Source organism: Macrosteles quadrilineatus, unplaced genomic scaffold, assembly GCF_028750875.1.
Source record: "Macrosteles quadrilineatus isolate MER2022 unplaced genomic scaffold, UCM_ALF_1.0 Scaffold_3__2_contigs__length_128488019, whole genome shotgun sequence".
In the NCBI taxonomy this organism is placed as follows: domain Eukaryota; kingdom Metazoa; phylum Arthropoda; class Insecta; order Hemiptera; family Cicadellidae; genus Macrosteles; species Macrosteles quadrilineatus.
The window spans coordinates 73230595-73246437 of NW_026542596.1; the positions used below are offsets into that span (position 1 = coordinate 73230595).

The following is a 15843-nucleotide window of genomic DNA, read 5'->3' on the forward strand; positions in this document are numbered from 1 at the left end:
AGGAGGCCAGAATAGAGTAGGAGTCCTAATGGTTGACTCAGCTAGCCAAGTTCCTACCACGTCCTGACACTCTGATACTGACATTAATTGGTCAATTTTGTAGGAGGCCAGAATAGAGTAGGAGTCATCATGGTTGACTCAACTAGTTAAGATGCTACCAATCATTGTCACCATGCTACTCTTGGGTATAATGTAGTCAAATTGTTTACTATGAGGTTATGATGATGTAGGAATCGTCATTACTGGCTCACATTAATTGTATTGTCATTGTAGGCAGAAATCACATAGTATAAGGAAATATGAAAAAAGAGGTGTTTGTGGGTACAGTGAGGGAGGAAATATGAAAACATCATAACAACAAAACAATTTATTAAATACATTGTGTGCTAGGAAATATTTAAGATTGCTCTTTTTATTTACATGAGATTTGGTTGTGGAAAGACCTGTTTACAACCGTTACAGTGAAATCACTGAAATCAAAACCTAAAATTAACAAGTACAAAAAACATTCATATTTTTTTAGAACAAACAATAAGGATATATGGAAGCAAATCAGTAAATAAATTGCCTTATTCTAAGTAATGTATAAAAATACAGAGAAAACGTATATGTAACAAATGCAATAAGAATAACACATCTTAACACTAGCACATTTTGAGAATGAATCAAGTATCTCTTATGATTCAAGATCATAGACAAATAGCACTTCACCTTTCCTAAGCCCCCACTCATTTAAAGTCTGTGTTTTTGAGGGTCCTTTACAGTCTAAAGTTCGCTTTGGGAAATTTGTTGTGATTTCAAATTCATCTGGTGATTGAGGATGGCAGAACACAAAATGGAAAATGTCCTGCAAAAATAAGAACACATCTCATACTTTGACCAATTAGGAAACAAGCAATTGCAGCAAAAACTATAATTTTTCAATTGAAAGTCTTGGTAAACACAAAATTAAAATACCCCAAATTTCAGTAAAAATGTGCAACTAGGTCTATCTGAATTTTTGTATCATCCTAATGTCGCAATTGATTTGGTTAGTTTGAGATCTACTGAGCATTATCATCATCAGTTAAGCTGCATAAAACAGGTGAAATAAAAATGTTTTATTTAACAAAAAATAAATTACAAACCTAGGCTTTTTGCACCATATACATGGTTGGCAGAGATATTTATTTCATAGTACTTAGTAGAACCATAAAATTAATTTTAGACTTTTAATATAACAAATACACCCCCCCCCCCCCCAAGGGAAAAAATCTAGTTTAAAAAATGATAAATTTTTCCTAAAAAATATTAAAATTTTAAGTGATTTCATATGTTAAATTCTGGTACCAATCCCCACTTAAGATGCCAAGCCACTTAAAATACCCCCCAAAGTGGGCTATCTCTAACATTCATAAAACTCAAAATTTCTTCCCACTCCAATTCATGCTTTGAAGTGACAATGGACATTTTGCTCTACAATCCATCGCTTCTGGAAGCCTAAGGCTCCGGCCACACGAGGCGGTTTAACCGCGCGAAGTTAAGGGGCTCGACAACACATTGAATCAAATGAGAGTGGCCACACGAGGCGAAGTTTAGCCGCATGTGCGGTTGAGCCGCGCCATGTCGTCCCCCAACCGCGCGAAGTTAAGCCGCGTTGGGGGGGATGACACACGTAGTCTTAGGAGAGTGGCCACACGATACGGTTCGACCGCGCGGCAGCCGCGCTTATTGGAGATATTCTTCGGACACTTCCAGTGCTTTTTTAGTTTGTTTTGCGTGTTTGTTACAGGTTGTGTGGTGTTCAAAAAATGTTTGATGTTATTGTCAGACGTTCCTCAGCACTAATTGAACTTCTCATGAGTGTATCTTCTTTAGCTATATGTGGTTGGCGCAATTCAAGTAACTTGTCGAACGATGCAGTAACACTAAACACATACATACGGTAATAACCAATATAACTCCGAACTATGGTTTCGCATGTGCTCGTAAAAAGTTTGGAACACAAATGGTTTTTCCGTTAGGAAGGGATGGACCAAATGGTTTCTGTTAATATTTGGTTCAAGATCACCACACGCTTCTAATGCACAAACTAACATAATGTTTCGTCCACGACTAAAAAGAGTGAACTGAATTATGTTTAAATAGAGTACTGATACTGGGAAAACCCAACAGGAAGCGGTTCATCCGCCCCGTGTGGCCAGGTACTTCGCGCGGCTTAACTTCGCGCGAAGATAAGCCGCGCGGCTTAAATTCGCCTCGTGTGGCCGGGGCCTAAGCACTATGTCAAACTGTGTGTGTGTAATTGTAAAAAGTGTGTTGAATAAGTAGTATTATTGCACCTTGAGCATTTACTAAATATAATAATCTAAACACTATCCAGTCCTCAATAATAGTTATCTAAAAAAAAATAGGAATTGAGGTAAGAAAATTACCTCTAACGTGTGAGTTTGCAAGAATCTCCGCTCGAGTCTTGTTCCATTGGGCATCTTAAACACAACACAGACAGACTGCGGATCTGCAGCAGGTGGCTCCCTCGGCACCAGAGCAACCAACTCAATCTTCTGTCGTTGTAGCTCCTAGAGACACAAAAACATCTATTATATTATTATTCTTATCCTTACTCCTATCTCTGGTTGATTACCTTTGACTATTGTTATTGATACCACCGCATTCAAGTTTTTGCCAGTTTTAAATCAAAATCGTCTTACAAGGACCTTTTTATCCAAGGCAAACTAATGGATACTTATTGTGAGCTATAGCAATAGCAACGGTTATGACCCATCAACTTGGCCAGCAACAAAAAATAAGGTAGAAAATAAAATTTTAGATATTCAAAATCCATTTTTAGCCCCTGATACCACCGATATGTAGATGATACTATTCTTTTGTTTAACGGTAACGTCCGACAACTTGAATTATTACACAAATATCTAAACAATATTGCCCCAAATTTGAAATTCACGATGGAAATTGAGGAGTCAAACAAAATGAATTTTCTAGACCTGACAATAAGAAAAATTCGACAATAGATTGGATTTCAGCATTTGTCGTAAGCCAACTACGTCAAACCAAACCATCCATAACACGTCATACCATCCACCATCACAGAAATATGCCGCTTATAATAGTATGTTATATAGATTGTTAAATGTTCCAATGTCAGACAACAATATTAATAAAGAACTCAATTTGATCAAACACATAGCGCTATCTAATGGGTACAACAGCAATATGATTGACAGGTTATTAAGTAAGATGAAAAACAAAAAGTCTGGAGACGTCCAACCACTAAAGAAGAAGTATGTGTGTGTAGAGTACTCACATTCAATTCAGTACTCACTTACGAAAGAATTGAAAAAACATGGTATCGAATTGGCGTTCAAGACCAACAACAAGACAATTAATAAATTAAACGTTTCTGATCGTGTAATCGACAAAAGTGAGAAGTCAGGTGTATACAAAATTAAATGTGCTAGTTGCCCGAGCTTTTACATAGGAAAAACTGGACGGACATTCGGAACCAGGTACAAAGAACATCACCCATGTCCAAGAGCCGACAAACAAAAATCATCCTTTGCTCAACACCTGGTTGACAAAAATCATGACATGTATGATCTGAACACTGGTCTCGATATACTCCACACAAGCAAGAAAGGAAATAAATTGGACACATTAAAAGAATACGAAATTTACAGAGCCTATACAGAAAATAATTTTGATGACACAATATTAAATGACAAACTACAATATAAATCACACATCATATTCAATAGTATTTTAGACCAGGACAAGATACAAAAGGCAGGAGTACAAAGGTCAGCTGATAACACCACTACGCAAAGATCGATGTAGGATTAACCTCTAGTCGGCATCCAGTTCAGATCGCGGCAATGTCAACCGGTACCGTGTGTGCGACAGGCCTGTTCGTTGTGTTTTCGTTAGTAATTGTAAAATGTTATTCGTGTTCGTGTTATGTGTTTCAACTATGACGACACTACTTCAGCTGAATGTTCAACGTCTGACGATGGCATTATAATGCCGAAACGGCCGTAACTCAAGTTACAACAGTTTGAGCTGTAGACGAAGGTAAATACCTATTTCTATATACAATATACAGCTGATGCGGTTCAGTTCCTTTGATTCTACGGGTATAAAAAAGTTATGTTTCTGCGTTTAAAATAAATGGCAGAAAATTAGGGTTGTAAAAGGGCAATGAATACAAACCCTTTAAGAAGTTAAATGCCTTCGTAGAAAAATTCAGTCTGGAAATATTTGAATTTTCGATAGTTCCCACGGCGGCCGCTAGGTAGACTATAGCGAGCGCGTGGCCAAGTCAGCTGACTGAGTGAAACCAAGAATCTGCTTAGAAAGAAAGAGAGATAGAGTATCGTGGCTACCGCGCAAAACTCATTTTGGCAGAAAAATTCCAGTCTGACTATTCTCCATAAGCATTTAGCTTCTTAATGGGTTTGTATCCATTGAAAAGGGTGAAAATGTGATTCATGATGCGGAGCAGAATTCCATTCCATTCTTGATGTGCTAGTTTGATCAAAAACTCAAGTCTTAAAAATAGTAGGCCTACTACGTAACCGATGTCTGTGATTCTTCACCTCAAAACTGAGTATTTAGCTAATTTTACTGTAGGTTTCTGCCATGCTGCAGTTTTCAATATAGCCTATACAGAATATTATTTTAGTATGTTTGTACTGTGAATAAATATATGAGGTAATTCATGTGTAAACCATAGAACTACAACAAGTGGAATGCCGGCTCAAGCTGCGCTAGGCAGTTTGGAAACGAGCCGGCCCTATTCGGCTCCCCCCAACACAAGTCAGTGTTGTGGTGCATAGTGAACTATGCGGCACATGCTCCTAGCCTATGTTTCGCATCACTAGTTCACTAGCCTAATCGTTTAATTAATCACTTACTTGAAAACTATTTAATATGATGACATGCCTGTATACTGCGTCAACATACAACGGCAAAAATTATCTTGATATATAAAAAAAAATGTTCTAAACAAAAGAATGTTTAATTAGCTTTCCAACTCACACACATTTTTTAATAACAAGGAAATTAAAGTTAGATTAACAGGACATATCTTAAGTAACAGTGTTTCTGATGGGTTAAGAGTTTCTGTTAACTAGCACAAACTCTGATTTTGAATTTTGAGGAAACATCATAATTTATTCGAATAGACATATTTTTTAGTTTGATGAAGACACAAAACTCTTATGACGGCTCAAAGAAGTTCCCCAAATTAATCCATGTGTGTGGTTTTGAACAAATTTGGATCAATCATATTTTTTAGAAAAAGCAAATCACATTGATCACTTTAAAATTCTTGATTTAAAAATTCAAAATGCTATTGGGTCATTTAACACTAACCGTCCGTAATTAAGAAACTTCACAAAGTGGGAAAAACTTCTTAAATAGTTTTATGATCTAAAATTTGATTGAAATATTTGTGTAATATAATACTAGGCGTAGCTATGTAGTCTCTTTGTTTGAAGTTACTGCATAAAAATGCACGAATGAGATTGTGTATTTCAATGTTCTTTTTAACAAGAAATACTTGAATGATGCACAAATAAGAGTCAGTATGCTAAAATTTGGGAAGTTGGTTGAGATACTGTAACTAAACGGGAAATTTAAGGCATCAATGTTTTAAAATATACTAAAAAACCTTCGCACCTGTTTCTTAACACGCTTTAACCTACCGGTACCAAATTGTTAAGTAAAAGACTAATTTAGTAACTTAAATTATAATTTCATCTTAGCAAACAAAGTTTCATAAGACCAGTTGGAGTTATTTTCTCTTGTATACGAGCCAGGCACAGGTGTAATAATAACTGAAACATAGTTAATTAGATTGGCATCTACGCAGTTAATGTTTAGGAACATACGAATATACGAGTGGTGTAAGTTTGAGTGAATGATGAAGTGAAATGTTCTGTGTGGCATTCAATGCACAACTAACAATAAAACCTACTCGTAAAAACTATGTGTATTTTCAATAATGTGATAAAGGAATCATCACACAACAATAAATCACCACAATCAAGTTCTTAATAATAATGATAAAGCCTGAAAACGTAACGCGCCCATCGTAATACATGGGTCAGTGCTGCTCCGTCCTTGTGGTGGGGAGAGCCCTTCCGCGGCCGGCTCGTTTTGGCCGCATTGAGTCAGCGTTCCATGTTTAGGCCTATAGTTCTATGGTGTAATCTGAGGTAATTTAGAAAAGACTTTTAGTAAATAGCCATGGGTGAGTATTAATAGAGGTATACCTGTAATCTTCAAACTCTAATACTTGCACTCGAGTCAATCATGTAATTGACTCAACGACCTGTATTGAAATTGCAATGTTTATCTCTTTTTAACACAATCACTCGATGTGAATTAAGAGTAAATCTCTGCACCTCTTTTCTCTGCCGTTCTGCCTCCTCCGCCTCTCTCACGAGCCTCTCTTCCTCCTCCCGCTGTTCTTTCTCCTCTCTGCGTCTCCTCTCCTTAGCCTCGTCAGCTCGTAAAGACATCTCGTAAGCCTCGTCCTGCTGACGACGCAGAGTCTGGTTGAAACTTCTCTCCACCCTGCAAATCACCATCACCAAATTATACAATTTTTTCCATAAACACAGAATAAATGTTTTCAATTGATGTATTATGTAGTTACGAGTAAAAGAACACGAATACATCAATACTCCCAGCTTTTGACTATTGATACAACTAGACATTCCATCCCAATGTTAAAGTTGTCCCCAGTTATCAGCGATAATCTACTTTTAGGCCTACACACTTTTAAACATTGCTAATTAATCTAAAGCACCATCAAGATGCAACCAAATATTTTCTCAACCCACCTTTCAGCTCTTGCTGCCACTAAAGCAGCCTCATTGGCCTGAATAATGGTCTGCAGTCGTCTGACAAGCTCTACTGCATCCACAAAACCTTCACTTCTGTAAACAGAACACAGAATCAGACACCGATTCATAACTGACAATTCATAACTGATTCATAAACTAAGTTATGAACTACAATTCCAACATGACTGTTAAGGTTATATTTTAAAGGAAAGCAAAAAAACCTAGCGAAAGGATACAATCAAAATAAACTATACCGAGCAATGGCTTGGCTGCCCGGTACTTTCATCCTAAACCATTAACACAAAAAACAACACTTTTTCTTTCCCTCTAGTAGATCACCTAGAAGTACAGTGCAGTCCGGCTAATCCAAACTAATTGGGACCGAACCCCGTTCGGATTAGCTGATTGTTCGGATTAGCCGAAATAACGTAGATAATCAAGATGGAAGCAATTTTAAGGGGTCGTAGTGTCGTAATATGAACGAGCAATACACAAAAACCAATTTTAATAGTCCATTTACTACAACAAAATTAAAAAAAAAACAACAGTTAAAGTTAAACTCCGGCAGTTAAACTTAAATAAGCGCATCAGTTGTGCAATATCTAGCGTGTCAACAATCAACTAGCGTAGAGCGATATGAACGGGTGGGCAGACGTGTATGATGTGACGATAATGCGTGCGGACTGTACGTCTGCACGCACTGCTTACCGAGACTGTACACAGTAGCCTACACGTCTGCCCCCCTCCCCTCACCAATAAACTAGCTTAATTGTCAGAATCGCAACACAACAACACCTTGATCTAGTCTGCTTTTGTTTACGTAGTGCGGTCAGTCACCTGTGGATTTGCGTGTGTACGGGTTTTTAGTGTGATAAGTGCAATGTCTAACAAACGTAAACATAACACTTTGACTCTTAAAGATAAGCTGGAAACTATAAAACGTTTGGATAATGGTGAAAGTGTGACTAAACTAGCGAAAGAGCTGAACGTTGGCAAAGCTACAATTTGCGACTGGAAAAAAAACCGTGCGAAACTTCAACAATATTGCACAACGTCTTCAGAGGTAACCCTTGAAAATCGGCAAACGGCGCGACAGTCGCAGTATGATAAAGTTGACGAAGCGCTTTTTCTGTGGTTCTCGCAAGAAAGGGAAAGGGGAACCCCTTTAAGTGGACCTATCGTTCAAGAAAAGGCAATTCAGTTGAACAATCTGTTAAATGGCGACAGTTCCTTCACAGCCAGCACCGGTTGGTTTGACCGGTGGAAAAAACGTCATGGTATTCGTCAGCTAACTGTCACCGGTGAACAACTTTCCTCAGATCAGGCTGCAGCGCAGGAATACCTTGCTTCATTTGACAATTTAATAAGCGAAGGAAATTATTCCCCCCAACAGATATATAACGCTGACGAAACCGGCCTAAATTTTAGAGCACTGCCAACTAAAAGCTTGGCCTCTAAATCAGAAAGTCGTGCTCCTGGTTTTAAAATGTGTAAGGACCGAGTAACCATTATGGCTTGTTCCAATGCTGCTGGTAACCATAAGCTTCCTCTTATGATGATAGGCAAAGCTGCTAAGCCTCGAGCCTTCAAGAATATAAACATGAAGTCACTTCCAGTGTATTACAGGAACCAGAAGAGAGGCTGGATGGACGGGAAACTGTTTAAAGAATGGTTCCATGACCAATTCGTACCATCTGTTAAACGGTTTAGCCAAGAAAATGACATTCCCCCACGTGCTATTCTTTTGCTAGATAATGCACCGTCCCACCCAGATGTCGACGAACTAACATGTGGCGAAATAAAGGCAGCCTTTTTACCTCCAAATGTGACGCCATTATTGCAACCAATGGACCAGGGGGTTTTGCAGGCTCTGAAGCTTAAGTATCGCAAACACTTTTTAAAGTCCCTAATTGAAGACGATACAATTCCCTTGGTTCAAAAAATTAAACAAACGAACGTAAAGGATGTTGTGTATTGGGCAGCTGAATCTTGGGAAAATGTGACAACTGGGGCGATAAGAAAATCGTGGAAAAAGTTGTGGAAATCGTTAGATTTTGAAGAAACCCCTACCGAAAATGACCCAGTTAACTTATTACCAATGATTCGAAACATTCCCGGTTGTGAAAACGCGGTAGAAGAAGACGTGGATGAATGGATGGCGGCAGACGGTACTAGTGCAGAGACTCTGACTGAAGATGACATCGTAGCAGCAGTGACGCAAGATCATGTTCAGGGAGACGAGGGGGAGGGTAGTGATGACGAGCCAGGGGGCGGGGGAGGAGAGGAGAAAGTGACACACAATGAGGCAGCTGCAGCGCTTGACCTTGCCCTTCGCTACTTAGAGCAACAGTCTACTGCCACGCCTGCAGATGTGATGTTCATGAGAAAATGGCGGAACTACGCGGCAAAAAACAGACTTACTAAACTGCAGCAAATGACAATGCGGGACTTCATGTCCAATGACAAGTAGGCCTAACCAAAGTTAATTTTTCAGTACGGTATGTGCAATATTTCTTACAAAATAATTCTTTGTTTTATTTGTTTTTTATTACGATTTGTAAATTTAAACTTTACGTAATAAACAAACCATTGTATTCCTTAATTGATTACTCTGTTTATACTTCATTTCAAGATGTTTTACCTTTCCCATTGTATTTTATATAGTGCAAATTTATTAAAATTAATATCGGGAACGTGTTCGGATTAAGCGGACGTTCGGATTAACCGTGTTCGGATTAGCGGGACTCAAGTGTACTCGTTAAACCTAGTATTATTCAAACAGGGAAACGATTGAATCTGGTATTTTCAAGGAAATGTTTAAATCACAGGCAAATGGAAATTTTCTTATTCTGCAGGTTTGTTGCGGAAGGGGTATTTTCAATCCACCCTCTGAGTCCTCCAATAGGACATAAGTGTGCTGAATTTCGGTAGTTTGAGACATTTTTTCAGGTAAGCTTGCTTGCTGTCTAATGTAGGACATACCGGCCGACGACAGTCATTCTGTTGTCTTTGAGCATGATGACAGCGAGTAGAGGGTACGTGTGCGTCTGGAGGGACTGCACCACTCTATAACCCTCCCCTGAGCTGGTATTGCAACTCCAGAACAACATGGAGCTGTTGATGAACTGGACCACTGTCTCATTGCTTAGGGTAAACCTGAAAACATCAATCAATACACAATTACACGTACAGATTAGGGTATATATCTACATGACACACAAGAAACACTATACTTTCATGAAATTTAACATTTGATTTAACAGTTTTAACAGATCTGTCATACAGTGTCCATAAAAATAATAACAATTTTAGACATTAGCCATACTTTTACTTCTCAAAGTAGTACGATGTTCTACTTGTGTTGGTTGAATCAACCACATCCTGTAGTTTTGTTCTTTAATCATATTTATTTTATCATCATAGACTAACCAACACAAGTAGACATCACATCTCATTGTAAATTTTAAAGCTCGTTTTTTGCACTGATCGATAGTGTAGACAAAATTTGGTTTCTATTATTATAGGGGTAATTTAGTGATTTGTGCTTTACTGTTTGGTTATATAACTAGAGGACGAGTTACTGTTTATGAATTTCTCAAAACAGATCGTTTTATTTGGTTAAACGAGGTTTTGAATGTCTGAAATAACAAGAAACAAATTGTAAACATAACACGACCTCTCGGCACTATCATCAAAACACCTCGCAGTCAGGAAGCCCTCTTCGACATGGCTGGCGGTCACAGCGCCATCAACAGCATGTCTCGCGATCACGCCAACATCGTCAGTAAGCCCCACGCTTGCGACAAGATCGTCAACATCTCTCGTAATCGCGGAGACATCATTATCGTCACCCACAATACGGGCAAAATCTCCTGCGATCACTGATATGTCATCATGCTCACTTGTGACTTGTGACATGGCGAAATCACTCACGATCGGAACTAATCCCGTCCCGAGAATCACGGTGAAATTAAAAATCGGGCATCTTTCTTTGTATAGGTTTTCTGCAACCGCAAAAACATTCGGCATGGTCACGGCAGAATCATCAATATCTTAGGAGATAAGAAAAATCTGAGATTACAGCAAAATTGTGAACATCATTCGCGATTGTTATGATGAATTATTACAGAAATCGGCATACAATTCTGAATTCCAACCAACTTAAATCCAAACAGGGACGTTAGTTCGGAATAGTGGGACTTACAATACAGTTAGGAAGACAATACCTGCAAAAGTTGGTACAGTTGTTGTTATTATCTTGGTGCAGATAAATGAGTAGAAAGCGCAGTTCTTGTTTGGCATCACTGATAGCTTGGCCGTACGACCCTTGGTAGAACACAGGATGAATGGGGCCGTACGTATCTTCAAACTGTTGGACGAACCGCATCACATCTCCCACGGGATCAGTGACCGCTGCTGGCAATACAGTTTTTGATCAAACTTTACAGATTCATTAAAAAGTATTCATTCTTTGACCTCTAAATTGTAATATTCAGAATGTGACGTAAGGGTAGCATAAAAATCCCAAAAAGACTAAATACTCCCTGCTGCAGCAAATCTGCGGACTAAGCGAATTTCCATTAACCCGATTGGATTTTCAATTAAATCTATTTAAATAACATTATGTTTAACAAGTACCTAGGTTTGCTGATACAGGGAGGGTATAGAGTGGGATTTTTAGTAGAATATCAACAGTTATGACCCATCAACTTGGTCAGCAACAAAAAATAAGGTAGAAAATAAAATTTTAGATATTCTTTGGTTGATCACACAACTATGTTATTTCTTAGTAAAAAATCAGTGACAGCTGGTTCATATAGATGGGGTCTACTTCAGTATCCAATTAGTACAATAAAAATATGTTTAGACAAAAAAAATTAGCACAACCAAGGAATTTGGTAAAAGTGTTGGGTGTACCTTCCTTTTGAACATATTAAAAGTCCCCCAAAATTGAAGCTGTGCTATGGCCGCCATATTGGAAAATGGCGCAATATTTCGGTATTTTTGGCTATAGTGACTTTATTATTAGAGATACAGGAAAAAGCTAAATATACAAAATGTAGTCCATCTAAAAATACAAAATTTGTGTATTTATCATCTTTCTCTAAGCCCAACGGTTTTTGAGTTATTTGTGATTAAGTATATTTAGTTTTTCTTTTTATCAAAAATAATCAAAACCCATGGAAATCGACGTTTACTTTCAAGGTTTACGACAATTCCTCCCATTTAGTTAAATAGTGTGATACTATAAAATCTTAAAATTTTACTTTATTTAATGAGTAAAACAACTCCACCACAGCTAACCTGCAGACTCAGCAAATTTCCATTTGACTAATTGGATGTTTTATTTATGTATATAAATAAAAATTAGGTTTAACAGGCACCTAGGTTTTCTGCTACAGGGAGGGGTAATATAGTGTGCTTTTTTAGTAAAATATCAATAACTTAGTATAAAATAACATAATTTTCCAAGTTTGATCATAATAAATCCATAAACAATCAAAACTACAACAGTTTACTTATTCATAAGAATAGCTGGGAGTTTTAAAATTACAATTTACAAATTTAGTGGTGTTTACTAAAAAGATGGCGATTCTTTATCAAGATTCGAATACTAACCGAAGGGGTTTTCAAAAAGGGATTTCAAAAGGAGATGTTAATTTATTAAATGGGTAAAAAATAATTTTAGTATAAAATAAGTTAATTTGCTAAAATTGATCAAAATATATCCTTGAACAAGCAAACTACAACAGTTTACTTATTCTCCATAAGAATAGCATGGTTATTTTAAATTTACAATTTTTTTAATTTTTTCTGTGACCCATAATAATTGTAAAAACCTCTTCAATATACTTACTAAATTATTTGTTTTTTTAAGCTCTAAAAAATGGTAACAAGAGAAATTGGGAATTGTTTTGTTTTGAGGGTCATAAATGAGAAAAACCAATTTTTACCCCATAAAACCCCGGGCCCCTAAAACCCCGTTCTTATAGTCCGATCATGCTGATTCGCAAACTCATTCAAGTTAATCCCGCCCTTCAAGCCAAATTTCATAAAAAAGGGACAAAAATTACTCAATTTATCGTGTTCACGGACACACGTACATTATTGCTTCCCCACAAACTCCCCTGACTAGAGCGGTGATTATAAGTGCGGTGTCTGGTGACACTTTATGGTTTCTCTGAGCTCTGATTAACCGAGACTATCAACACTGAGGCTATCCTAATCACTATAGACTCCTGGAAAATCCCTGCAACCCGGCTCGTGAGATTCCTGGGACTTAGGCGATTGTTATGGTGGCGGAATTTCCTGCGTTGCCATACAAGTTTTTGCCGGCAGGAAATTTACATCACAAATAAGCCTAATAATTACTTTACAAATAAATAATTGCTTTTTAGCGAATTTCCCACATAGGGAATCAACTATTACCGGTCTTGTATATATAGGCCTAAGCCTATTTGTATATGTCTGTATGTCCTTAAATGAGTTCACAAACTAGTGTGATCGGTAATCGGAAAGGTGATCTATCGGAAAGGGTTTGATGGGGAGTTTAATGGGGTAAAAATTGGGATTTCCCATTTCGAGCCAAGCGTAAAACTATGTAAATTTTTTCCTAAACAATTTTGAAGGACCTATCAAAATAAACAACTTAGTATGCTTTTGCGTTGTTGTGAGCTAAATGGTTGTGAAAAAGTTGAAAAAACTGTTAATTTTCTATGTTATTCTTATGAACAATAAGTAAACTGTTGTAGTTTGCTTGCTTAGGCCTATACTGTAGTTTGATAAAAATGTATTTCATAATAAGCTATCAACATTTTACTAAGAAACACCCTTTATTAGGCCTACCTTCCCAGTAACAGAAAACCTAAGTACTCATCAAACTAATTTTTAATTTTTTAGGATTTTTTGAGAGGATAGCAGGCTTACCTGAATGGGAAAGAGTCCAAACTGGCACAAGAAACACAAAACAAAACTTTACACTATATACATTGTATACACTATATACATTGTTGTGAAACAAAGAACATTATCTACCAACTACAGTGTAACAAATGTGAGGCACAGTATGTAGGCCTATCCACCAATAGCCTCAGAACCAGGATGAATGGCCATAGACAAGATGTATCTACTGGATACAAAGACAAACCAGTTGTACAACATGCCCAGAGCCACAACAACCCTAGTTTCAATGACTGCTATACAACCAAAATAGTCAAATCACTGCCTCCTCAATGTAACCAGTCACAACTGAGAAGATGGGAATTGTCTAACCAATGGTTTACTAAGTCTAGACAACCCCCAAACCTAAACCTAAGATACTACCTTTCATCTAACCCACTCCACTTCAACATCCAACCCAACTAGCAGGCTTACATATTTATTCATATATATAGTGCATATAAGATAAACTGAAACTGTGTTTTTTGAATTCATACTATTGGCAACACTGACTCAACAACTCACTGGCCACCATTTTGGAAATCTAGAAAACTCTCTCTTCCTTAGTTGAAAATGCTGTCAGTGACAGTGAAATATTCTAATGTTTTGTGTATATAGTGTAAAGTTTTGTTTTGTGTTTCCTATGCCAGTTTGGACTCTTTTCCATTCAGGTAAGCCTGCTATCCTCTCAAAAAATCCTAAAAAATCTAGGCCCTTGTGCTCTATTCTACACCTTTAATTTTTAATTTTAACTGAGATTCATTCAACTACGATTTATTTGGCTATTTCAAAGTCTATTGTTTAAAACTGAGGCAAGAAAACATGAAATATATCAACTTACGTCTTCCTGTATCTCCGAACATCAGACGATATGTGGTTCCTAACAAACTGGTCAACGTGTCGTAGCAGAAGTGAAAGAATACTGTGGCTATGTATCTTATGAAGCTCCAACTGCTAACAGGCAAAGAAACGTGTGTAGTTTCTCATACACATTATCAATAAATAATCGCAGTGCAGTTTTACTTTAGGTATATTCTTTACAGTAAATTAATCTACAACCACACTACGATCCCAATCCAGCAATTGTGCCTATAGACAAACTATTGTAACCCTAAACAGTGTAAAAATAAAAGTATGATATTTCGATTTTAACAATAAGATACCCGTGTTTTAACAAAGCACTAATTTATGCTGTTGATAATTTTATCATTGCGGGCTTTTAATAAGTACAATAATTAGGCCTCATTGGAATTCAAACTGTTTTGGAATAGCGAAAATTCAGAAATAAATGGTATAAAATTAGGACTTGTACAGGGTGTACCTCAAAGAGTTAAAGTTGTTTGATTTTATCTTCATCGACGCATCGAATGTTTTGAAAATTAACATGATTTATAAAGTAGGTTTAGAAAAAAATATTGTGAACATTTCAGCTTCCTAACATTTGTAGGGACAACATCTTTTCTGATTTTCTTCCTATAAAAAGCCTTCCTTGAGTTAGGCAATTACCTGTGTTGCAGACAATTTTTAATTGCCTACACAGAATCAACTACCTAATAAATAAAAAGTAGATAAATTTTTTGTTAAAAACTTGTAGTTTGAAAAAGTGTGTCTAATTGTTTCTGTAATGTTACAAAGAACAATATCTCACGCACAATTCTTCACACTTTTTCTTCAACAATGACCCATTGACAAAGACTTACAAAGTGTAGCTCGTCACCGCATTTTGCCTTAAGATAGTCGTACTGCTAACCCACTAACTCTCTTGTATTACGTCGCATCCAACCTACAAGCGCTAGTGTCGTCGTGTGCTTATAGTGGCAATCAATCCGTACGACCAACGGTATCATTGTAGCTCAGTTGGCTAAGCAGTTGATGGGTGTTGCACTGACAAGTGTTGCGTATCTACATTTGCGGGTTTGAATCCTGTACATGTGCAGTTAGAGATGAACGAGATTGGATTTTTAGTTCGAGACAAGACAAGATTTTTTATTTCTCATAAAAATTTGAGACGAGATCGAGACAGGATTCCCTTCTCATACATAACAGGAAAAGCATG

General features: G+C 37.2%; 1 protein-coding gene across 2 annotated transcripts in view; it reads right to left on the minus strand.

Annotated features, from left to right (window-relative positions):
- Positions 1 to 352: 352 nt before the first annotated feature.
- The window catches only part of LOC128990896 (FAS-associated factor 2-like), a 31280-nt gene continuing 15789 nt past the window's right edge, over positions 353 to 15843 (minus strand). The window contains exons 3-9 of one of the 2 annotated variants that reach the window (XM_054413540.1): positions 14629 to 14741; positions 11075 to 11261; positions 9831 to 10004; positions 6846 to 6941; positions 6405 to 6576; positions 2415 to 2558; positions 353 to 847 (exon numbers count right to left, since the gene is read on the minus strand). In XM_054413540.1, the coding sequence (XP_054269515.1) occupies positions 677 to 847; positions 2415 to 2558; positions 6405 to 6576; positions 6846 to 6941; positions 9831 to 10004; positions 11075 to 11261; positions 14629 to 14741 (1057 nt within the window). In that variant the 3' untranslated portion in view covers positions 353 to 676. Of the gene's footprint in view, positions 848 to 2414; positions 2559 to 6404; positions 6577 to 6845; positions 6942 to 9830; positions 10005 to 11074; positions 11265 to 14628; positions 14742 to 15843 lie in introns of both variants that reach the window. The other variant, XM_054413539.1, reaches the window with a different exon arrangement.